This window comes from Mesoplodon densirostris, chromosome 6 (genome assembly GCF_025265405.1).
Source record: "Mesoplodon densirostris isolate mMesDen1 chromosome 6, mMesDen1 primary haplotype, whole genome shotgun sequence".
Classification (NCBI taxonomy): Eukaryota; Metazoa; Chordata; class Mammalia; order Artiodactyla; family Ziphiidae; genus Mesoplodon; species Mesoplodon densirostris.
In genome coordinates, this window is record NC_082666.1 from 26,535,238 (window position 1) to 26,561,761 (window position 26,524).

Below are 26,524 nucleotides of genomic sequence, written 5' to 3' on the forward strand. Positions count from 1 at the left end.
AGCAGTTTGATTACTCTTACATTTATTTAACTTTATGGCATGTTTTTTACTACATAAATTTCTATAACAGGCCCACACTAACTTATGATGCAGAGACAGTGATCCCTGAAGGCAACCAGTATCATTTTAGAAAGGAAATCTTTTGACCCATGTACTCTGCACTCCACCCAATAAGCCACTGACATTACTAAAGAGTCAGTGGATCTGATACAGTATTAAATACAGGCTGCATCATGCAACAAAATTCACAACCACTGTACTCATTGTATTCCCTGCTTTAAGCACCAACTCAATATTTAATGCACACCTGTTAATGCGAAAGACACTGTTGTTGGCACTGATAGGGATACCTGGATTAATCTGGTATGATCCAGACCCTTAAAGAATGCACAGAAGAGGTGAGCCAAATGTGTACATGATAATGCAATTCAGAGTGTCATAAATTTATGAAAAATGTAGCACGAAAACAAAAAAGAAGCATTCATTAATCTTAACAGGAAAAATGGAGGAAGATTTCATGGCAGGGTTAACTGGGACTCCTATGAAAAGTTTTCATTGTATTTCTTTTTTTATTTTCATAATTTTTTAAAATTACAAAGGTGATATATGTTCATTATTAAAAAAACAAAAAATACAGATAAGCAAAAACCACAAATAAACCACTATATTTTAGTATATGCCATTTAAAATTTTTATTTATTTATAAAAATAAGAACATATTTTACATTCTTTTCAGTAAGCAGCTTTCTTCAGGCAACAATATATTACAACCATCTTTCCATGTTATTTACTATACTTCTGCAACTGACTTTTATATTTTAAAGGTGCATATCACAAAAAGAGTACACGGTAAAAGCATGTCTCCCTCCCACCCCACCCCCATTATCTTATAGTTTTAAACAGAAGCAACCACTGTTACCAGTTTCTTGTGATGGTTCCACAAGTAGTCTATGAATATATGAGCATATGTGTATATATTTCTCTTTTTAAATAAATGGCAGCAATGCACTCAGCTTTGTACCTTGCTTTTCTCCCCCTAGGCAGTACACTTATCATTGCCTTGTTCCTCCTAATGGCTGCGAAGTGTTCCATTATACAGATATATAATAACTTATTCATCTAGTACCTTTTGATGGATAGTCAGAATATTTTCAACCTCTTGCTATTACAGTATTGCTACACATATCCTTAAAATATAAACATGCACACATTTGTGAATATATCTGCAGAAAAGTTGCTAGAAGTAGAGTTTTAAGGTCAAAGGATAGGTATATTTTTAATTTCATAGATATTACTATAGTGTCCTCCATTCAGATGGTCCTAATTTCTACTCCTGCCAGCTACAAATGAGAATGCCTACGTATTCCCTACCTGTGGCTGCCCAGCGAGACACTATTTTCCATTCCCCTCCCTGACCACACACAGACAGGTGAGGTCACTTGTCTGGTAAATGGAATAAGGAATGTGAACAGAAATGTGTGTCACATACAGGCCACAGAAACTGAGAAGAGAATATGCATTTTCCACCCTTTCTTTGCTTTTCTACCAGCTGGAAACAGAAGATTTCAAGGCCTTAGGGAAAGAGAGAGCCACATGATGCAAGGAACCCAAGTTCCTAAATCACCATATAGAGAAAAACTGTCTATCAACCAGAAACATCCACATTGGACTATTACATGAGGGAGAAATAAATTTCTATTGTATTAAGCGGCTAAAATGTTGGTGTTTGTTATAATATCTTGCTATATGCTAACTAATATACCAAGATACCCCTTTTTATATAAAACACCAGATCCACAGTCCAGAGGAATACACTTGGGAAATGCTGCTTAAGTATTTCAATGTTAAGTATGAAAATGGCTATTAAGAAAGTATCCTTCATTTCCTGGATTACCAAGAGCTGTTTTTTGTTTCTTTTTAAAAAAAAAAAAAAACAAGAATGGGTATTGATTATCAAATACCTTTACAATGTCTGTGGAAATGACCCTAAGATTTTTTCCTTTTACCTATTAAAGTGAGATATTGCATTAATATTTCCTAATGTTGAAATAGCCTCACATTTCTAAAATAAATTGGGTTTACTTGGTTATGGTATTTTTATATGATATTGAATGCAAAAAATAACCAGAACAAAATAATATACTGGGAAATTCTTTAAACATGATTTATAAATTTTAAATTTCAATTAAGGAAGTAAAAAGTAGAAGAGACCTTTCTGAAGAACAAATTTGCTATCTGGAAAAGTAACTGAATGAGTTAACACACTATCCAGGGCAAAAATAAAAAGAAATGGAATTCTTGAATGAAAAAAAAATAGAAACAGAAGGCAGGCCTAGAATGCCTAAGCGGAAATAAAAGAAGTTCCAGAGGGAGAGCAAAGACCATACTGGAGAAAGCAATAATCAAAACACAGTACAACAGAATTAAAAAAAAAAAAAAAAAACCACAATACAAGAAAACTACCCTCAGGAGGAGACTAGAGTTGTCAGAACAAAAGCATTCACAGAGTGCCAGGCAGGATAATTGAAAAAAGGCATACATTTAGATATATCCTCATGAAATTTCTGAAGTTTAAAAATAAAGAAAAAATATAAGCTTTCAGAAAGAAAGAACAGGTTACTTACAAACGAATGAGCACGAGGCTGGCAATGGGCACGGATAAGAACGTAGGCTCTGAAGTAAGACTACCTGGGTTCAGATCTTGGTGTGAACTTGGTCAAGTACTTAACTTCTTTGCGCTTCTGTAAAACAGGGATAATGATAGTACTTAGCTTCTAAGGTTGGTTGCAAGCAGTATTTGAGATAACACATAGAAGGTCTGGCACATCATTTGAGTCACCCAATTCCTATCTGTTAACACTGAAAGCTATATCAGAGAGTCAAAACTCTGCACACTTTTGAGAGGACAGAAGCCTGCCCCCTCCCCAGAGCTTAATGTGTGGCACTAATGACCTGAAGAGCTGGCTGGACTAGCCCACCAGAATGCCTCTAGTGTTACCTGAGCTCCATGCTAGTGAGAAGTGAAATGATGGGCAGAAGGAATCTCACTGATTATTGTTTAATGTGAACAAGGCAATGACAACAGGTTTTTGGCCTAGAGCGAAGATTATCAGAGAAGAATAAGTTGTAGGCTCTGTCAAAAGTAAATGGACTCACAGTGGAATCTCTTGAAGTCAGTGAGGACTCTCCTACAGTATTCCTGTTATTCAGGACTCTACAAAAAGTGAAACAGTATGGGACTTGTGGCTGCCTGATTTGGGTGTCATAAAAAGTTATTTCAGGGGCTTCCCTGGTGGCTCAGTTGTTGAGAGTCCGCCTGCCAATGCAGGGGCACGGGTTCGTGCCCCGGTCTGGGAAGATCCCACATGCCGTGGAGCAGCTGGGCCCGTGAGCCATGGCTGCTGAGCCTGCGCATCCGGAGCCTGTGCTCAGCAATGGGAGAGGCCACAACAGTGAGAGGCCCGCGTACCGCAAAAAAAAAAAAAAAAAAAAAAAAAAGTTATTTCGTTCATTCAGCAAATTCTTTGAGCACACCTATGTGTCAGGAACTGGGGATCTAACTGTGAACAAGACACACCAAGCCCCTTCCCTTAAAGAGTTTACATATATGGGGACTTCCCTGGTGGCACAGTAGTTAAGAATCCACCTGCCAACGCAGGGGACATGGGTTCGATCCCTGGTCTGGGAAGATCCCACATGCCGCGGGGCAACTAAACCCGTGTGCCACAACTACTAAGCCTGAGCTCTAGAGCCTGCGAGCCACAACTACTGAACCCATGCACCACAACTACTGAAGCCCACACACCTAGAGTCTTTGCTCCACAACAACAGAAGCCACCACAATGAGAAGCTTGCGCACCACAATGAAGAGCAGACCTTGCTCGTTACAACTAGAGAAAGCCTGCACAGAGCAACAAAGACCCAACAGACCCCAAAAACATTTTTTAATTAAAAAAAGAAGAAATAGAAAATATGAACAGACCAATCACAAGTAATGAAATTGAAACTGTTATTAAATCTTCCAACAAAGTCCAAGACCAGATGGCTTCACAGGTGAATTCTATCAAACATTTAGATGTCTTCACAGGTGAATTCTATCAAACATTTAGAGAACAGCTAACACCCATCCTTCTCAAACTCTTCCAAAAAATTGCAGAGGAAGAAACAGTCCCAAACTCATTCTACAAGGCCACCATCACCCTGATACCAAAACCAGAGATACTACAAAAAAAGAAGATTACAGACCAATAACACTGATAAATATAGATGCAAAAATCCTCAACAAAATACTAGCAAACAGAATCCAACAACACAGTAAAAGGATCATACACCATGATCAAATGGGATTTATCCCATGGATGCAAGGATTCTTCAATATATGCAAATCAATCAATGTGCTACACCATATTAACAAATTGAAGAATAAAAACCATATGATCATCTCAATAGATGCAGAGAAAGCTTTTGACAAAATTCAACACCCATTTATTATAAAAACTCTCCAGAAAGTGGGCACAGAGGGAACCTACCTCAACATAATAAAGGCCATATATGACAAATCCACAGCAAACATTCTCAATGGTGAAAAACTGAAAGTATTTCCTCAAATATCAGGAGGAAGACAAGGATGTCCACTCTCACCACTACTATTCAACATAGTTTTGGAAGTCCTAGCCATGGCAAACAGGGAAGAAAAAGAAATAAAAGGAATACAAATTGGAAAAGAAGTAAAACTGTCACTGTTTGCCGATGACATGATACCATGCACAGAGAATCCTAAAGATGCCACCAGAAAACTACTAGAGCTAATCAATGAATGTGGTAAAGTTGCAGGATACAAAATTAATGCACAGAAATCTCTTGCATTCCTATACACTAACAACGAAAGATCAGAAAGAGAAATTAAGGAAACAATCCCACTCACCATTGCAACAAAAAGAATAAAATGCCTAGGAATAAACCTACCTAAGGAGGTAAAAGACCTGTACTCAGAAAATTATAAGACACTGATGAAAGAAATCAAAGATGACACAAACAGATGGAGAGATATACCATGTTCTTGGATTAGAAGAATCAATATTGTGAAAGTGACTACACTACCCAAGTAATCTACAGATTCAGTGCAATCCCTATCAAATTACCAGTGGCATTTTTTACAGAACTAGAACAAAAAATCTTAAAATTTGTATGGAGACACAAAGGAACCCGAATAGCCAAAGCAGTCTTGAGGGAAAAAAAAGGAACTGGAGGAATCAGACTCCCTGACTTCAGACTATACTACAAAGCTACAGTAATCAAGACTATATGGTACTGACACAAAAACAGAAATATAGATCAATGGAACAGGATAGAAAGCCCAGAGATAAACCCACACACCTATGGTCAACTAATCTATGACAAAGGAGGCAAAGATATACAATGGAGAAAAGACAGTCTCTTCAGTAAGTGGTGCTGGGAAAACTGGACAGCTACATGTAAAAGAATGAAATTAGAACACTCCCTAACACCAGACACAAAAATAAACTCAAAATGGAGTAAAGACCTAAATGTAAGACTGGACACTATCAAACTCTTAGAGGAAAACATAGGGAGAACTCTCTTTGACATAAATCACAGCAAGATCTTTTTTGACCCACCTCCTAGAGTAATGGAAATACAAACAAAAATAAACAAATGGGACCTAATGAAACTTCAAAGCTTTTGCACAGCAAAGGAAGCTATAAACAAAACGATAAGACAACCCTCAGAATGGGCGAAAATATTTGCAAACAAATCATCGGGCCAAGGATTAATCTCCAAAATATATAAACAACTCATCCAGCTCAATATTAAAAAAACAAACAGTCCAATCAAAAAATGGGCAGGGGGCTTCCCTGGTGGCACAGTGGTTGAGAGTCCGCCTGCCGATGCAGGGGACACGGGTTCGTGCCCTGGTCCGGGAAGATCCCACATGCCGCGGAGCGGCTGGGCCCGTGAGCCATGGCCGCTGAGCCTGCGCATCCGGAGCCTGTGCTCCGCAAAAAAAAAAAAAAAAAAAAGGGCAGAACCGCGTACCACAAAAAAACAAAAAAAACCCAAAAAACCCCCTAACATCCTTATTGATATATAAGTTACACATCACACAATTAACCTATTCAGAATACAGCACGTGATAATGGTTTCGAGTGTGTTCACAGAATTGTGCAACCATTGTCACAGCCAATTTTAGGACATTTTCATGACCCCCAAAAGAAATCCCATTGTTCACTCTTTCCCATTCTCCCCAAACCCTGGCAACCACTTATCTGCTTTCTGTCTCTATGGCTTTGCCTATTCTGGACATTTAAATTAAATGGAATTATACAACAACAACAAAAAAAAATGGGCAGAAGACCTAAATAGACATTTTTCCAAAGAAGACATACAGATGGCCAAGAAGCACATGAAAAGCTGCTCAACATCACTAATTATCAGAGAAATGCAAATCAAAAGTACAATGAGGTATCACCTCACACCAGTTAGAATGGGCATCATAAGAAAATCTACAAACAACAAATGCTGGAGAGGGTGTGGAGAAAAGGGAACCCTCTTGCACTGTTGGTGGGAATGTAAATCGATATAGCCACTATAGAGAACAGTATGGAGGTTCCTTAAAAAACTAAAAGTAGAATTACCATAAGATCCAGCAATCCCACTACTGGGCATATACCCAGAGAAAACCATAATTCAAAAAGACACATGCACCCCAATGTTCATTGCAGCACTATTTACAATAGCCAGGTCATGGAAGCAACCTAAATGTCCATCGACAGAGGAATGGATGAAGACGATGTGGTACCTATATACGATGGAATATGACCCAGCCATAAAAAGGAATGAAATTGTGTCATTTGCAGAGACATGGATGGACCTAGAGACTGTCATACAGAGTGAAGTAAGTCAGAAAGAGAAAAGCAAATATTGTATATTAACGCATATATGTGGTATCTAGAAAAATGGTACAGATGAACCAGTTTGCAGGGCAGAAATAGAGACACGGATGTAGAGAACAAACATATGGACACCAAGGGGGGAAAGTGTGGGGGGGGGTGAATTGGGAGATTGGGATTCACGTATATACACTAATATGTATAAAATAGATAACTAATAAGAGCCTGCTGTATAAAAATTTTTTTTTAATTTAAAAAAAAATGTGAAAGAAAACCCCCCACAATACTGTGGAGAAGGCGGCAGTGGCAGCAGCAATGGCAGCTCTGGAGATGCAGTCCCAGTCCTGGCTTCAGCCCCAGCCCCATCATGGGGGCACTCGCTGAGCTCCTGGCCGCCCTCCTGGACACAGCCTCAGGCTACTCTGTCAGCATCAATGCACGTGCCGAGGAGTGCTTCTTCGAGCGGGTCACCTTGGGCACCAAGATGGGCCTCATCTTCGAGGTGGCTGAGGGCAGCTTCCTGGACATCGATGTGGAGATTACAGGGCCTAATAATAAATGAATTTATAAAGGAGACTAGGAGTCCAGTGGGAAATACACATTTGCTGCTCACATGGATGGAACATATAAGTTTTGTTTTAGCAATAGAATGTCCAACATGACTCCAAAGATAGTGATGTTCACCGTTGATACTGGGAAGGCCCCAGAAGGACAAGACATGGAAACGGAAGCTCACCAGAACAAGCTAGAAGAAATGATTAATGAGCTCACAGTGGCAATGACAGCTGTAAAGCATGAACAGGAATACATGGAAGTTCGGGAGAGAATACACAGGGCAGTCAATGACAGCACAAACAGCAGAGCGGTCCTTTGGTCCTTCTTTGAAGCTCTTGTTCTAGTTGCCATGACATTGGGATGGATCTACTACCTGAAGAGATTTTTTGTAGTCCAGAGGGTTGTTTAAAAAGCCTTTTCCTGATGGTCCCAAACTCATAATTCACTGTTTACCAAACATCTTGGGCATAATAATGTCATTAGTTTCTACATTTTTATTTTCTGAACTATACATTCACAGCTTATGTTTCTTTGTGATTAATAGATATCGGGGAAAAACACTTTTTCAGGAAAATTATAGTGAAAATTTGACATTTGATTGGCATAATTTCGTATTTGAATTCTTCCTCCATTATACAGGTCCTTCCAGAACTCAGACGCTGTAAGCTGAATATAGGTGTGTAGTCCTTATTATATCTTCTTTCCTTTTGCTTTCATAATAAAATGCAGTTTGTTCAGGATAGTACTTTACTGATAGCACTTTACTAAAATGACTGCATTCTTGGGATCCCTAATCCTGCAGTTCAAGTCATTAAAGATTCATTTTGTTGAGTCCTTATGAGAAACAACAATCTGAATCTTGACATTTTCTGTCCAGCCAAAAATGGCAGAGCCCTGTGACTTAGAAGATGCTACCAGGTGGTATTTTCATACTTTGTCTACCTTGTTTTTGCTTTAAAGATAAGTCTTTAACCAACAACCTTTCCCCCCGCTAAAGTTTTACTCTGAACTTTAGAACTCAGTCACCTCCAGTTAAAATTGTTGACACAAGCAGCTAATAACCATTTTTTGGTTTCTGCCTAACCATGTAAGAAGTCTCTATTAAAGCCAATTCTCTAGGTGTTTCAGCGAACGGTAGCTCTTTTTCTTTCTGTGCTGGCACATCCACTTCTCCACTCTTGGCACGTAGGAGGTATGCATTCACTACTAGGAAAAATCTGGATTTCTGATGCCAAAGGTTTAAAGCCTCTTGGATTTCTTTGCAGTGATATACAGCCACTATTTCATTTTTGATCAGTGGCATTTTGGTCACTGTTTAATTAGGGTACTGAACATCACTGTCAGTACTAGGGTTTTTGTTTTTGTTTTTCTTGGGTCTTTCTATTTTTTGTTTTTCTTTCTTTCTTTTGTTTTTCTTGGGTCTTTCTTTTCTTTTGAATTTTGTTCTGTATTAAACGAAATGACTTTCTCTGATGATGGGTTTAAAATTAAAGGAGCATCTGGTTTTGGTGTGGGGATGATCCAGAATTATGTTGTGATTGATGTATATTAGTTACTTGTGCTTTTTTTTTTTTTGGATCTTTGCAAGGGGAAAACTACAAGTAACGAGTTTTATATAATTAATTTAAATTTGTTACAGGTTTTCATGTTCAGGATAAACAACTTTTCAACCTTGGGTGAAAATACTTGCAACAGTTTCAGGTGACTGTGTTTTGCCTTAGGACGACTGTTGCATTCCAATTTGTGTGCACGTGTGTGTGAAAACACTTCAAAATTGAGTTAAAAGATGTAATTTACAATTGGTTGTGTATCTAATCTGCCCCATGTTCAGTAAATAAACAATTCTTTAAAAAAAAAAAGAGTTTATGTATATGGATCTTGACTTATATGACCCAAATGAGAATGCCCATGTAATGTAAGAAACCTATCCTACTGATTTAAGCCATTACCAAAACATACACACACACCTTTTAGTCCAATTACACAAGAAACAAAAAAAGCTAACTTTTAATATTGCTAATCATGAATGGTCATATGTTACTTTAATTTAATTTAGTCCCTTTTTTTATAGTTCTGCAAATACAAAGCTAGCATAACGATTTGGTGGAACTCGTGTTAATTAGTTCAATTCTAGTTACTAAGCACTTAGCACCAACCAGAAATATTTTAAATGTTCCTCTTTGTATACTAGCTAAAAATTCCCTAGCCCATTTGCCCACCTTCAGACAGAAGATTATTTCTTCAATCCAAAAGGAAGATATTAAATTAAATGGCATACAATGAATATAGTGGGTTGAACTGGTGGTCCCTGAAAAGATAGGTACATGTCCTAATGCCTGGAAACTGTGAATGTTACCTTATTTGAATAAAGAGTCTTTGCAGATGTAATTAAAGATCTTGAGATGAGGAAATCATCCTGGCTTACTAGGTGGGTCCTAAATCCAATAACAAGTGGAGTATTAAAGTCAGAACTTATAAGAATCAATCTTTATAAGAGTCCTAATAAGAGAAAGGCGAAGAGAGATTTGAGACAGACATAAAAGGAAAAGACACAGAATAGAGAAGGAGGAGGCTATGTGACCACAAAGGCAGAGACTGGAGTGAGGTGACCATAAGCCATGGAGTGCCAACAGCCATCAGAAGGTGAAAGAGGCAAAGAATGAATTCTCCCCTAGAGCCTCCAGAGGGAGTGAAGTCCTGACAACACCTTGATTTCAGACTTCTGGCCTCCAGAACCACGAGAGAATAAATATCTGTTGTTTATGCCACCCAGTTTGTGGTAATTTGTTACAGCAACCATAGGAAGCTAATACAGTGAACAAAGGCATTTTGGTAAGGAATCATGGGTTGAAGTCCCACTCCTGTCATTCAGTCCCTATTTGCTCTTTAGTAAGTTAGTTAGACTCTCTGAGCCTCCAGGACCTTATTTGTAAAAATGGGATAATCAAACCTGGGCTGCTATCCCCCAGGGTTCTGATAAGAATCAGATGAGATCATATAGGTGAAAACATTCAGAATACTGTAAAATCCTTTACAAATATGAATTATTATTCTTATACTTTATCTGGAATTTAATGAGGTTTGGAGCCCAGGCTCTTTATTCAAGCCCACTTGCTGCAACCCTTTACACAAATCAGCACTTGTCTAATTTTAGCAATGCCAACATTATATCAATTTTTTTTTTTTTTTTTTTTTTGTGGTACGCGGGCCTCTCACTGTTGTGGTCTCTCCCGCTGCGGAGCACAGGCTCCCGACGCGCAGGCTCAGCGGCCATGGCTCACGGGCCCAGCCACTCCACGGCATATGGGATCTTCCCGGACCGGGGCACGAACCCGTGTCCCCTGCATTAGCAGGCGGACTCTCAACCACTGCGCCACCAGGGAAGCCCTATATCAATTTTTAATATTAAATTTTATTTATAGAATTAAACTATCACTAATATACATAGTACCTCTTCAGTGTTAGGATTTAATGAAGAAGGTGTAATTACCACTAACCTTATCCATTTCACTTCCCTCCAGATATCTTCTACTACTGTCATACTAATTTAGAAAAGAGACCATCTAATTGGTTTATTGCCCCCATATACATTAACAAATCAGTTCTAACTGCTTTGCCTTCAATAATATCTGTGAACTCACTTAACACAATCATAATTCTTTCTCTAGCTGACCTTAATTATTCCTTACTGAATTTTTCTTGGCTAAGAATGAATCATTAATAACCTCTTCCTCCTATTTTCTGGTTTTAGCCAATAGGTGGATCCTGATCTACTGCCAGACCTAGTTCCACCTTTCCTGAAATCAAGTATATTTATGAAGTATAACCATAAACAAAGGATATCATTCCACAAGTTATGCACAAAAGTTTCATAACTCTATAATCTCACTTTATCCATGTACGAGTTTATATTTTCTAGAGAATTTTTCCATTTTTATTTCACAAGAAACATCATCAAACATATTCCAAACTATTGAGAGGCTAGCTCTACTGCAAGCTTCAAATTTCTTTCCTTCAGGGGACTTTCCTGGTGACGCAGTGGTTGAGAATCTACCTGGCAATGCATGGGACACGGGTTTGAGCCCTGGTCCAGGAAGATCCCACATGCCACGGAGCAACTAAGCCCGTGCACCACAACTACTAAGCCTGCGCTCTAGAGCCTGCAAGCCACAACTACAGAGCCTGTGTGCCACAACTACTGAACCCGTGTGCCACAACTAATGAAGTCCATGTGCCCTAGAGCCCGTGCACCACAACTACTGAGCCCACACGCCACAACTACTGAAACCTGCGTGCTCTAGGGCCCATGCTCTGCCACAAGAGAAGCCACCGCAATGAGAAACCCATGCACCGCCACGAAGGGTAGCCCCCGCTCGCCGCAACTAGAGAAAGCCTGCATGCAGCAACAAAGACCTAACGCAACCAAAAAAAAAAAATTTCTTTCCTTCAGTGCAAGAGTTTGACATTAAAAATAAAGAAATAGTACTCTGATGATGCAGTCTTTATTTTCTTGTGCCATAATCATTCTTTTCTATATCAGAATTGAAAGATATTCAAATTTTCCTTAGATCTAACACAGAGTACCATAAACATTTTATTCTTTGAAATTTTGTCTCTTCAGAGTAACTTAAACGAATTTTTCCCAAACAGAAGTTCAAAACAGTAAAAACTTGAATGGGCTTTTGAGATTTGTAAATGTAATAATCACTTGCAATTATTATTATCAATAACACACATCCTTAAGATGAGATGTCCTTCAAGAACGCATTAGGTGTCCCTACCGAGCCACTGAACTGTGGGCAGTAAGTTATTTTAATATACTACACTACGTTTCCATAAGTAGAAATTAAATCACTTCCAAGATGTAAATTAAACACTTGGTTCTCAGGATCACCACTAAAAATTTCAAATCAAAAGTTACAGTTAGGAAATCCACAACCATTATTTTGTATAAATACAGATGAATACTACTCTATGGCATTATCCATAACTTTAAATATAGGCTTTACCCGCCTACAAATGGGTTTATAAAGGTACCTACTATATCACCTCAGATCAATAAGAAATTTAGTAACAATGGTTTCCTAACTCTCTGGTCTCTAAATGACCTACATAAAAGTAAACTGTGAACCTCTTCCAACAACCGTTAGCCTCTACATTTTTCAGACAATCGGATCCCACGTGAGACTGCCAAAATACTACTTATTCTGTGAAATGTGCTAATCCTCCTGATCAGGAAAACTGGAACTAACGATCTTCATTAAGAATTTTAACTCTGGGGCTTCCCTGGTGGCGCAGTGGTTGAGAGTCCGCCTGCCGATGCAGGGGACACGGGTTCGTGCCCCGGTCCGGGAGGATCCCACATGCCGCGGAGCAGCTGGGCCCGTGAGCCATGGCCGCTGAGCCTGCGCGTCCGGAGCCTGTGCTCCACAACGGGAGAGGCCACAGCAGTGAGAGGCCCGCGTACCGCAAAAAAAAAAAAAAGAATTTTAACTCTGGATCCTCAGAATACTTCTTAAGAAACAAAAAACATCCTAAGAAGCCATCCATTCCCCAGTCACCCATCTTAGCAACTAAGTGTAGAACCTGGCTCCTCGCCACTAGAGGGGGGTGTTTCTCCTATTGGTTTCTCTTTCCCCTAATTTGGCTTACCAGAATTTCTGGTTCAACTAGAAATAAGCCACAAGAACAACATCCTGACCTTTATTTCCCCTTCATACTGTGTGGCCCTTTCTTTTTATTTCAGGCTGTAAGCTACCACTAAAATATCAACTTCAATCCCTGATTACCTGTACAATTATGTCCCATGTCATATTTCATTGCCTTTTTACAAACAAACAAGATACACAGAGCTGATTCTAGAGACTTTGACATTAGTTCATCTGAAAAAAATCAGAAAATGCAACCAACCTTGCTTATTCTTTTTCAGGAAAAAGGCTTTTTTTCATTTTCCATGTTCACATTATTTCATTTGAATCACAACAAAACTACAGAAAAGAAATGAACAATTAGTAACAAATTCCAAAGAAGAAACTCTATGTCTTTAAGTGACTTGCCCAAGATTTCAGGTAGCAAATAGTGAAGCCACAATGAAGACTCAAGTGCCCTGACCCCTAGACATTTCTGGTGCTACCTGTTCTGTGCCATGAGTAAAAGGCACTAGATGAGAAAATGGACTGAGGACTGACCTACTCTTACTTTTGACATACCAGTCTAGAGCAAACAGCTGTGTGACTACTTAACTCACTATTATTTCTGGCAAAGATTATACACATCTTAGACTAGCCCCCACTGGCCATAAAGTCACAAAGTGAGACAGGAGGAGATGAGAGAGATAAAGGAAAAGAGAGGCTCAGGGGAGAAGGAAGAGATGAAAATACATCAATTAAACAATTTTGAGGCCAGGCATAAGATGCTAATAAGTATGCAAGAACAGGGACCAAGATGCATCAAGGAATCAGAATCAGAATCAGGAAAAGAACAAATGAATGACAAAAAGAAGCAGTCACACCACCAGATATTCAAATGATCCAAAAGGCTCCAGAAAAGGGACATCTCTGGTGGTCCAGTGGTTAAGACTCCATGCTCCCAGTGCCGGGGGCCCAGGTTTGATCCCTGGTCAGGTAACTAGAGCCTACATGCCACAACTAAGAGCCTGCATGCTGCAACTAAAGATCCTGCATGTGGCAACGAAGATCCCGTGTGCTGCAACTAGGACCTGGTACAGCCAAATAAATAAAATAAATAAATGTGTTTTTTTAAAAAGGCTCCAGAAGAGATGATGGCAGCTGGCTGATTCTTTGCTGCTTTCTGTGAAGAACCTTGGTTCTTCTGTGAAGAACCTCTAAGAGCAGAGGCCCTTAGAGAAGACTGAGACAAGAATTGGCCAGTTAAAATCTGCACCCACTTTCTGAAGCCATAAGACAGGGGAGGGAAGAGCCCCAATAAAAGGAAATCTATCAAAATAAAATCAAAACCATTTGACATGAATCTGCTTGGGACAAAGTGAGTGTACCACTCAGAATGCTTTTGGCTGCAAGTGACAAAGTCCCAGATAATGCTGGCTTACACAATAAGGAACTGTATTAGCTCACAGACCTGGAAGTTCAGAGGTAAGGCAGACCAAGTACAATACAATCAGCAGTTCAGTAAGGTCATCAAGAGCTCAGGTTTCCTCTCTCTGTTCTGCCATCTTCTAGATTAGCTTCCTCCAAAGCTAGGTTCTCTCATTACCCGAAGATGTCTTGAGCAGTTCTAGCTATCATATTCAGACATAACAGCATCAGAGGAAGAAGAGACACCATCTCTTTCTTTTATCTCTTTTTGGGGTCAAGAAAACCTTTCCCAGAAGCACCCCGGCCCTCCTTCAGGCTTCCCTTCACATCTCATTGGCCAAAATAGGTTACAGGCCATTCCTAACCCTTCATTAGCAGAGGAAATGGGATTAACCATGACTGCTTAGACTCATCATCTAGGGTGGAATTAATGCTGGGTAGTCAATCACTATGACCATACCATGGGCAAGTTATAATGATGAGTATTATTGTGACATTGTTTTCACTCCATAACAAACCTATAATTTATTATGTTGCTTCTAAGATCTTAATGATGAGGCATGTGCTTTGCCCAAAATTCAGATAATTACTCTTTGCTCACATTCCATATTTGCCATCATAAACTTTTCTATCAGTTATAAAACATTTTATTACAATTTTCTTGGTCAACCCACTATTTAAAAAAAAAAAACTTTAATGCAATATTTTAGAGCAAGAATGGTAAGTAGGTTTGTCACAGCAACTCCAGTAAGTACAGCTACTTAGAATCTCATTTCAAGAAAGATCCAAAGATGAGTTTGGATCCAATAAGTAACAGTGCCATGACTGATTAGTGATGTCTACCATGTACTCAGGTTTGCGCACAACACATAGCACATATATGCCAACCCGGATTTAGAGAAAATCTATTTAAATAATTTCCCTCCAATGACAATGGATCTCTCTGCCTTATTTTTATTTTAGTCAGGAGCCAATCTAATTCCTACCCTCTCTTTATTATTCCCATCTAATTTATATATTTATACACATAATATACATCAAGTATGCACTCCAAAAATTATTCTATAGATAATCAGAGCGTTCCACAGGGACCCTTTTGTAAATATATAGGAAGGGTTGGCAGAATGGCTTAATTTACAAACTGTCTCACTTAAATAAAGCAGGGGGGTGTCTTTGGGGCCCAGGCTAGTTGTGGGTCTCAGCAGGCTTCAGGGACAGAAGGAAAAAGAGAATGGCAATCTATTCCCAATTAAAGTGGACTGGCCCACAGCTGCAGGTCAAAAGGGAGAAAGGAACCAAAGCCTAAACCTGGACAAAGGTGATTAATCAATAATTGGAGAATGCTTAAATAATGGCAGATTACAAACAGTATGCAGAGTTTATGTGTATAAAATGCATTTGAAAAGGTAGGAAAGGACAACAGTGGTTATTCTTGGGTAAATTAATTTATGGCTCTTTTTTCCTTTTGTCCTTCTACTCATCTACATTTTTCTGAGTGTCCTGTACTGAACATATACTGCCTTTTTAATGAGGGGGAAAAAAACCAATAATGGAAACATGTTTTTATCTCATCCCTCGATGTTTTGGTTGTTCCAGTTAACCTCTTATTGCCTTGTAGTTAAGATCGAGTTTGTCCAACTATGCTATTGTTGGGCAGCTAGGTTGTCTTAACCTTTTGGTATCACAAGCAACAAAGTACTCTTGTAGTTGAAAATTAATTTGAAATATAAAAGAAGAAAAATTAGAAAAATCTCTAAAAAATGGACCCAAAGTGTTTAAACACCCCATAATACACTAAAAGTGTCACTACTCAAAAATTAATAACTTAGGATATTCACACCAAATAATTGTTTTAACCAAACTGTCCAGTTGACCAGTTTACTTTCAACTAAATTGTATTTGGACAAAATTGATTTTGGCCAAAATAACTTTAAGTCAAATTGGTATTGGACAGAGTATACTACCAGCATCAGAGGAAAGTCTACATGCAGAGATAAGAAATAGCACACCCCCCAAAAAAGGTTCAATAATAAGGAACAGGCAAGTCTGAAAGAGAAACATCACCTGGGGCAATGTTTCAGAGTAGAAGGAAGTGTTTTTCAAGGAGCTATAAAACTAACCCAAGTAGCTTAGAAAGTGCTAGTAAGGATATCAAGTAAATTCAGTTTCAGCTGCCTGCTTGGACACTCTCCCCTAGGTAGAATAATGCTGGGTTTTCCCCAGGTTCCCTAGATGAAAAACTTAATCTGTTTGGAGTTCAAATTGAGGATGTATGTTCCCCAAATCATTCATCCACAATCACTTTCCCAGTAAATGAGGTTCTGGAGCTGACCACTGCATGATGGGGAATCCAAACCACTTCTTGGGCATATTACGGTTCCCCATCCCAAATTACAGAGGGTAATATCCCATATTGTCAGACAAGCAGAGGTAGCAGATGATGTGAATTTGCATGGAAAGAAGCAATCTGAACTGGATTGCCTCAGGAGTAAAAGACCCAGGTAGTGGGTTTCAGCTTCTAGAATAGCTGGTTAGCATGGCCAGAGAGAGTTAGAGGACATCTCTGGCTTGAACAGTCTTCGAAGGAAGATTACAGTTAAGAGTTTTTTTAGCCCATTACTGCTCCATGGAAAATCCTGGAGAGCTTTCTGAGTAGCCTGTATTCATTCAAATATTAACTGGCTGTCAGGCTGCTAGTGTTGCTGAGGTAAGCAGAGAGGTAGCAGGGTAGAAGGCAAAGACATCCGTGCCATTAAAGAAGGCATTCTATAGGAAGGAAAACAGAGAACTGCATTTGTATTCAGTCACAGCAAAGGAGGTGTGAAAAAACAAGATAGAGGAATCAATTTGTTTCTAGTAAAAAGCAAAACAATGTAGAGAGGGACTATTCACAAATGGTGTTGGGGCAACTGAGTAGCCATTTGGAAAATAATTAATCTGGACCTATGTCTCATACCATACACTAAGAAAAATGCATCAAAAAACTGAAGTGTAAAATAGAAGCCATAAAAGTAGTAGTTAAAAAAACAAAAAAAAAGTAGTAGTAGAATATGAGAGAATTCTTTTATAACCTTGTAGTGGGGCAGGCTTTTCTAACTATGACACAAAACCCAGAAGTCATAAAAGAGAAGACTGACAAATTCAACTACATTTTAGGAAAAATCTACATGGCAAAACACTACAAGCAAAGACAAATGACAAACTGGGGTTGGGGGGGATGATGCAACTCATTTTACAGAGGGCAAACCTCCATATTATAAACATCAGCTACAAGTTGATTTTCAAATGACCCCCCCAAAAGAAGAAAAGAATATAAGAGATACTTCACAGAAAAGGAAATACAAATGGCTTTTAAACATATGAAAAAATATTCAAACTCACTCTTAAAAAGAAATAAAAATTAAAACCACACTAAGATAACAATTTTCACCCACTAGATTGGAAAAAATCCAAAAGTTCAATAACACATTTTGTTGGCAAGAACACGGGTAGTCAGCCACTCTTATACATTTCTGATGGGGGTATAAATTATACAGCCTTTATGAAGGGCAATTTGGTAGTACCTATAAAACCACTATGAGATACACTCTTGGACCAGCAATTCCACTTTTAGGAATTTACCCTACAAATATATTTGTACAAGTGTGAAATAATCTATGTAACAGAAGTATTTCTGCAGCATTGTTTCTAATAGCAAAAGATTGAAAATTTCCCAAATGTCTATCAATATGGTACTGATTAAATAAATGATGCTATAGCCACACAATGATGTGGAAGAGATCTCCAAGATATATTGTTAAAATGAAATATACCTCATATATTTTTCCACTGTTATGGAAAGAACACCAAGATACACTGTTGAGTGAAAAAGGCAGAATGGAAGCATAAGCTTCCATTTGTATAAAAAAGGAAAGGAAAACAGAATTTATACTTGTATTGGCTTGGGTATGCATTTTAAAACTCTAGGAGGATAGGAACTGAGTAGATGGTGGATAGGAGTGGAAGGGAAACATTTTGTTGTTTGAATCATGTGAATGCATTACCTTTTCAAAAGTTAAATCTTAAGATTTAATATATTAAATGAAAATATAATTTGAGTTCCTAGATAATATTCTACATTTATGCCCCTCAGTCTATGGGTGATAGATGGTAGACAAGTGACAAGAGGCCTTGAACTGTAAAGCAAAGTGAGGGTTACAGTAGGAAATCTGATGACTAGAAGTGAAGAACTTACCAATGAACAGGTTGTACAGACCCAGGGTAGAGACAGTAAAGAAAAGAAGGAAGGACACCATCTTGTGAAAGTATCAGAGCAAAAGTGCCACATCGAAATAAAGAGATAAGCCAGAGATTAACTCTTGAGGGGATTTAGGATCAAAAGGTGATATAATTCCTTAGGATACCTGAATTCGTTAGTTCAAACACAGATGTCACAGAGTGCTGTGACTCAGGGGTACTGCCCTCAATATGGACAACTAGATGTGTCTGTAGTCTAGCCGCAATGGAGAGACAGGCGGTTCAGAAGCAGCAGCACAGTGATGTACAGCAGGTCTTCTCTGCTGCTCTCTCATGCTGAACCCCTGAGTGAAACTCTCTCAGAAAAGTTAATAAGGCCACAAGGCTGGTTATGATAAAGAAAATAGAATATTTTGAATAAAGCTTCTTGAAAACTGCTTTCATTCATTCATCAAATGTTTACAGAGTACCTATTCTGTGCCAAGAACTGCTCCGTGGGCTCAGTAAATTCATCACCCCAAATAAATATGTCCAAGATAATTTAAACAAAAAGGCATTTAAAAAGATTTTGAGATAAATAGAAGCTTCTCACACAAAAAAAATTTAAATATAAAAAGTCGCTAAAAAGTTAACTGGCTGGGGCTTCCCTGGCGGCACAGTGGTTGAGAATCTGCCTGCCGATGCAGGGGACACGGGTTTGAGCCCTGGTCTGGGAAGATCCCACATGCCGCGGAGCAACTAGGCCCGTGAGCCACAACTACTGAGCCTGCGCGTCTGGAGCCTGTGCTCCGCAACAAGAGAGGCCACGATAGTGAGAGGCCCGTGCACAGCGATGAAGAGTGGTCCCCGCTTGCCACAACTGGAGAAAGCCCTCACACAGAAACGAAGACCCAACACAGCCAAAAATAAATAAATAAATAAATAATAAATAAAAATGAATATCTGCTTATTAAAAAAAAAGTTAACTGGCAACTATAAAGTGCCATGAAACTATGGTAAATGGACTTCAAATTGTATACAGGTTATCCTGTTGTTTTAAAAAAGTGAAATTAATGACAACATGAATTTAAAATAAGACAATCATTTTCAGAAATTAGAAATGAGTAAAATTTAATAATTTTACTAAACTTAAAAGTATCAATATAAATCTTTAAAATATGGCTTTCTATTCTCATCACTACAATTGATAAAACAGGAAAACATAACCGGAAAAGAGAATTAATTCAGAACAGATATCAGGGAAGAATTTTTCCAGTAGTGAACTATAAACATGAGTAACAAATAATGAAAAACGTATTATGGCAAAAAATTAGAATCAGTTACTAATTACATGATCTAAGTAAGAAAACAGATACCTAAATATGTAGAAGAGGCATTTAAAAAGTAGCCCTAAATTAATGGACAAATGTTTTTACCATCCAAACCTAACTCAGATAATACATAAATCTGCAATGTGTTAAGATTCGGGTATTTCCCAATGCCTATAAAGTCAGCTCTCATTTATCCATAAAAATGTATCCAACAGCAAACCAGCAAGTTTGCAAACAGAATTTATTGTATTCTTCCTGTTTGATTTGCTAACATTTTTCCAACTTAATACCTACTTGGTACTTTCCTTTTGACCTGCCTTCTCAATATTTCACTTTCTCTATCTGTTTATACTCTAAAAGGAGATGTAAAGACTTACAAGCCCACCATCACCAGTCTTTTTCTAGGAAAAAGCAAAAAGGACAGTTCTGCCTCAGCTGCTACATTTAAGAAGAAATGATTCATGCTTAGCATGCAGTGAGAATCAGAAAAGAACAGGAGGAGCAAACAACAGTATCCATTCCAGTGAAAGTTTATTAATTTGTATGAAGTTAATTTGTGACTCATCCATATTCAAATGAATGAACAAAAACAAATTCCAAAGCTAAATATAAAATGACTTTTGGACTATCCAGGTTCCTGCTTGTTTCCACTTTATGGACAAGACAAGGCTGTGATGCTGGCAATACATTAACACTCTCAGGCCACCAAGATCCCACTCAGTGGCTACAGTCATTTATCAAGTAGGCCAAAGAAGTTTAATATAATATTACTACGAATATTACTACTATTTGTATAGTATACAGAAGAGTTACTGAGCCTCCTGACTACAGCAATCAAGTAGTGACAGGAGACCAGGCCAGAGCTGACTCATGATTTACATTTAACCAGCCTTAAAAAGCACTCAACGTTAGAACCTGAAAGATCCTTAAAGATCATATAGTCAGCCCAACATTATCCTTTTACAGATAATGATATTTAGGCCCCCCCCCCCGCAAAAGATTAATTAACTTACCCAAGGTTGGGCAGCTTCATGGCAGCAAAACCAGCCCCAGGCCTCTGAGAAGCAATCTAGTGCTTTCTGTAAAATACAGCATCCCACTCCTGGAGAATATGCTGAAGGAACTGATCTTGTACATGTGAGGCAATTTTTTTTTTCAGAGTTGGGTGATAGCAAAGGGCTATGTAGTTATATGTGGAGAGATATTTACTTGCTCCATCAACCCTAGCTAAAATGCAGATCTCATTTCATAGGCATAAATAATATCCTGAATTTATTTATCACACATGCGTTAATAACTTTTCTCTCCCAAATCACTGTGGCCTTCCAGAGTTTACCAACGACTGGGGAAAACATGACTAAGAAATAAACTATCTTTTTAACCAGATTGCAAGCCTGTCCTGTTATTTACTAATGGATAGAAAAATATTATTTAATGAGATTAAAAAATAATATTAGCACTTATACTATTAAGTAATCTTTCCCTCTCTGGTGTTTACTCTTTTCTAAAATTTTCTGTAACATAGAAAGTCTTTCCTGATCTATTATTTACTTTTTCCTTATTAAATATTAATATTCTAATTCACATGAGCCTCTTTCTAAAACTTCTAAGAAATCATAATTCCAAAATCTCTTTGCCTAGTTTTCTTCTGCATATACGTAGTGTTATACAAATCTATTTAAACATATCTTAGAAAAGATAAGAAACTCAAGAATTTATGTGTTTAACTGGTTATACATAGGTGCCATGGTTCTCAATTTTTTAAACCTTAAGAAATTTTCCCAAAAGAAGTTGATATTAACATTTCCTAGCCTACAGCATCCCATTCTTCATTGAGAGGAAGCAGCATAAGTAGAAGTACACATAGAGGGGGAAAGACTGTAGAACAGTCAAACCAAAAGTCTGTCAGGGAAAAAAAAAATCATAGCAAATCTTCCTACATGGCTATAATAGGTACAAGCCAAGCTGCATTTTCCTTGTATCACCATGTGGCTGTCTGGGCTTGTGGTGGGCACTATACTCAATCAGGAGTGTTAAAAGTTGAGGTAAAGGGCTTCCCTGGTGTCGCAGTGGTTGGGAGTCCGCCTGCCGATGCAGGGGGCGAGGGTTCGTGCCCCAGTCCGGGAGGATCCCGCGTGCCGCGGAGCGGCTGGGCTCGTGAGCCATGGCCACTGGGCCTGCGCGTCCGGAGCCTGTGCTCCACGGCGGGAGAGGCCACAGCGGTGAGAGGCCCCCGTTCCGCGAAAAAAAAAAAAAAAAAAAGTTGAGGTAAAGAAAACAACTAATGTATGATATCATTTTGTCCATTCATGTCAAAAATATCCTAATCCATATAACTGGTTACTTATATTATGGCTGCTCTCTCTTCATATTCAAATTTAGATGGGGAAATATTTTATGGATATTTACTATCTCTGTTAAACTTAGGTGCCACAGAAATTTCAAAGATATGTGAGACATATTTTGAAGCTTATAGTTCAACAGGGCAATAAGCTGTGGACACAAGAGCACAAAAAGAAGACAGTAAAATAAGAACTTTATGAAAGACTAAAGCACAATCTGAGTTCATTTCTTGAACTGGTTTTAGAGGAAGGGTAAGATTTCAATAAGCAGAGAAGAAGGGAATGCCATAAAAAGGAAAACTATGAACAAACGTGGAAGGGTAAAAGGATGTCTGAAGAAAAGTGAGGATAACAGTTTGACTAGGATAGGATAATTCTGTGGAAATAAAGAGGCCAGGATGTGGAGGCTTTGGGGTTTTATTTTGGAGACATATCCAGCTGCTGAAGACTTTTGAGCCCAGGAGTGATATAACAAAAGCCGTATTTTAGGAAGAATAATCTGGCAATGATAGAATTGATAAGGAAGGGATGCTATGCAGGTAGGTCAGGCAGAAAACTACTACCATTGTCCCATGTTCCTGAGCCCAGTAATTTAAGTGTATAAGTCAATGTCAGCCCAAGCTACCAAATTTTATATACATATCTTAAATGTAGTTTAGAACTTCTATAGTGATTCAGGAAAACATAGACTTACACACAAGTCTTTTCATTTTCTCTCCTATCTTCACCTTAGGTAACAACTTCTGGCTTGGAATTTTCATTTCACCTTTCCTCACCCAATTTTTGTATCAGCAAGACTCATCATCATTCTTTATATATTAGCAAAATCAACAAGATTTACATGTCAGTGATTAATCAGAAGAGTCTTTAAAGCAATTCTAAATCCCATTTTGTTAAAGTAACTGCTTTATATCATACACAATAAATTTCCCCCAAATTTCATATTTTATTTTCCAAGAGAAAGAGCACTTTCTTTCTTGCAGACAGACTACACCTACAAAACCAAAACAAAATGTAAGATAATTATCCAGTGAATCTGTAATAGTTACTTCATAGAAAGAATTTTTAACAGATTGGCTGCCATAAGTATCATGAAAGCAGAAACTAACTGCTTTCTTTGCTTTGGGTGTAAACTAGGCCACACATGAATGTCCCTCTTCTAGAAAAAGGACCAAACCAGGTTAAGTTTTCCACATTTCACAGATTAAGATAGTCTTATTCTATTTGATTTCCCAAAAGAAGAGATTTAATTATAAAGTATTGTTTCATTTAATAAAAAAGTCATCAAAAAGGTATTTTATATTACTGAAATGGTCATATTACATAAGCCTTACAGAAAATTATGCCTGACTTTTAGTAAATCAGACTTTTGAAACAGTATAGAACAATAAATATTAATTTGAAAAAGAGAACGATTCACTTGGTTTGAGGTCACCTAAAGAACTGCATATGACTACAGCCCTAGGTTTAAGCAGAGGATGGTGTCCCAGTTTGTAAGAGAGCCTTGTCTCTGCTTCCATGACTTTCCATTTGAGTGCAAAAATGTTGCCACTTATCAGTGACCACTGGAACCTCTCCAACAGTCAGTCCAGCTTCCTACCCAGAGGAGCACTAAGACAGCTGATTGGCTCAGTGCAATCAGACAACAGCCCTCAGCCTCACAGTAGTCAAGGAACAAAGATTGGTGACCCGATACTCAGGAAGAAAAGGACGTAAAAGGCAGAGGAGGGGAAAAAGGGGCGAGGGAAGCATATAACCAACATAAACGTCCAGAAAATCACATTCACTCAAAGAGTCAAAGGGAGAAATGCTTTACCTGGAGATATTCAGACAGGGATGGACTTTTTTTTTTTTTTAATTTAAGATAAATAAGGAAACCGGTTTGAAACGGTCACTGAGGAAACCCAATTCATATAAACAAACTTAGCTAGAAGCTTTATAAGTACCTTCAGTGGGCAAGGATCTTTTACATATTAACATTTAAAAGTGTAGTTTACTCAACAAATTCACTGAAAGATGTCCTGTTTCCTAAAAACGGTACCTAATAACTGTTCTTTTCAGTGATTCCAGTTCTGCACGCGATTTCAAATTGAAGAGGGAATGGGTGGGGTACAGAACATAAGAAATTTTTACAGCATGGAAATAAAAGTATTTTTAAACCTTCTTGGGGGTGAAAAGTTAGGCAAGAAGTAATACGTGGAAACTGTCAAGTGCTTCTCTACACATCCACCCACCAGATACCATCGCAGCCGGCTAGGGGAGTCTCCCTCTTCTTGCCTGACAGCTTCACTTTCTTTGAGGTCTGGAGCTGGTGATCGCACTGGCCCGTCATGGTATTTTCATTTAACAAAGCAGTTACTCAACAGGGGAAAAAGCCACAAAGGAGCAGAGCAACTGCTGCTGCACCCGTGATGCAAGTGCAAGATGAGCCCCGGGCCGCCACCGCCGCCTCGGCTCCTCCGTGACGTCCGGGAGGGGTATCCCCGGCTCTCAGGAAGTGGTGGCCGCGGGCGGCTCCGCCCCCACGCGACTCGGGGCTGGCCAGGCCGCGGGGTGTCGGGACGGCCCGGCCTGCCGACTGGCGGGCATCGCCGTCCCACACCCGCGCACGCCCCGTGGGCCGCGCGTCCCGGGCCCTCCCCCGCGCCACCCCTGAGGGCAGGCTCCGCGCCCTGACCCGCCGTCCGCTCAAGTCACAGCCCGCGCGTCCCACTCTATCCCACAGCTCACACCCACTCACCCCGACCCCCTGCGCCGAGCCCGGCCCAGCATCGCCGGTCACCAGACTGGGTCGAGCCGAGTCCAAGATGGCGACTCCGCCCCCGCCCCCTCTGCACTCCCCGCGGGGTCTGGGCGCCCCCTCACGCGGCGAGCTGGCGCCCTAGGCCCGACTAAAAATAGCCAGGCCCGACTATATTTGGTGCGGCCGGATCCCGGCGCGGCCGCGCGCACCCCGCCCCGCCCCGCCCCGCGCGCGCCCGGCCCCGCCCCGCCCCGCCCCGCCCGGCCGAGAACTGCTCTGAATGGAGAAGGGGCGGGGGTGACCGAGGGGAACCTACTCCGCTATCTGCCGCGCGCGGCGGCGGCGGGGCCCGGCCAACCGCCGAATTTAGTAACATTGCCTGCGTCAATCACGCGCCTCGCGTGCGTCAGCGCCGCGCGGCTCCAGGTCCTGCTACCCCCACCCGCCCGCCTTTGAATGGATGCAATGTAGCAGCGCCCTCCTTCTTTGTGAGACTGGATTGGAACCCGTGGCAGTGCAGAGGCTCTGTTCCTGTCCGCTAGGTCAACTTTCGTAGTACCCTTCCAGGTCTTCTCCACAGCACCCTGTCTGAAGTGGAAGTGGAGGCGAAGAAATATACCCATACCATATGTATAATTCTAGTTTTGTTTCCAAGTTTCTTGTGGTAGCTCGAACCTTCGATTCTGAATTGTGTGCTCCGCCCCCCCCACACACACGCAAAGATTGTGACAGGTCAAAGACATAAATGTCACGTCTGATTCAAGCGGACCACATGGGGACCATGTCTGTCTGCATTGTTTCACTCAAATACTTTCTCCTCCTCAAAAAAATCATTTTTAAAAGAGGTTGTTTTCACCCAGCTGCAACCTTTGGAACTAGGAGACTTTAATTCTGATAAAATTTTGTTTTTGTTTTCAGCAAGAAATTCACACTTAAATTCATCACTTCCAGGAAGAAATTTCTCTCCCTAACAGAATCGCCCAGGCTTTCAGCTCACCATTTCATAACAAATGTGTCCCAGGAGACCAGAGCAAATCCCGTAGCGAGGGACTGACTAATAAATCCTGTTGACTGATTTCGAAATGTTTAATTTGGGAGGTGGGAGGGTAGGCCCGTCTACAACCATCAAAAAGTGAAAGTGCGAGCTGAGAGTTACATTTCTGATGGGAGGGGGGTGATTTGCAAGTCAGACCTGCTCAGCTGTTCAACACGTGTGTGTTTGTTTTACACACAATAAGTAGTTTCGGCTGCAGCGCGCGCGGATGACGGATGTGCACTTAGTTGGGTTGTAAAGTCCAGTTAGGAAACCCACACTTAAGTGTAAAGAAATACAACCTTATCTTCCCAGAGCCATCGGTATCCCTGTGCGAAATAC

The 26,524-nt window shown here is 39.7% G+C and overlaps 1 protein-coding gene and 1 long non-coding RNA gene across 3 annotated transcripts in view; one reads left to right on the top strand and one right to left on the bottom strand.

The window, feature by feature from the left end:
• The window catches only part of LOC132491965 (uncharacterized), a 567,227-nt gene extending 541,975 nt beyond the window's left edge, over positions 1–25,252 (bottom strand). For both annotated transcript variants that reach the window (XR_009532772.1, XR_009532771.1), the window contains exons 1-3: positions 25,147–25,252; positions 13,374–13,450; positions 2,625–2,741 (exon numbers count right to left, since the gene is read on the bottom strand). This is a non-coding gene — a long non-coding RNA (uncharacterized LOC132491965). The remainder of the gene's footprint in view (positions 1–2,624; positions 2,742–13,373; positions 13,451–25,146) is intronic.
• LOC132492549 (transmembrane emp24 domain-containing protein 2-like) lies at positions 7,276–7,872 on the top strand. The gene is given in 1 exon segment (XM_060102181.1): positions 7,276–7,872. A coding segment is annotated over 1 exon segment (597 nt).
• Positions 25,253–26,524: the final 1,272 nt, after the last annotated feature.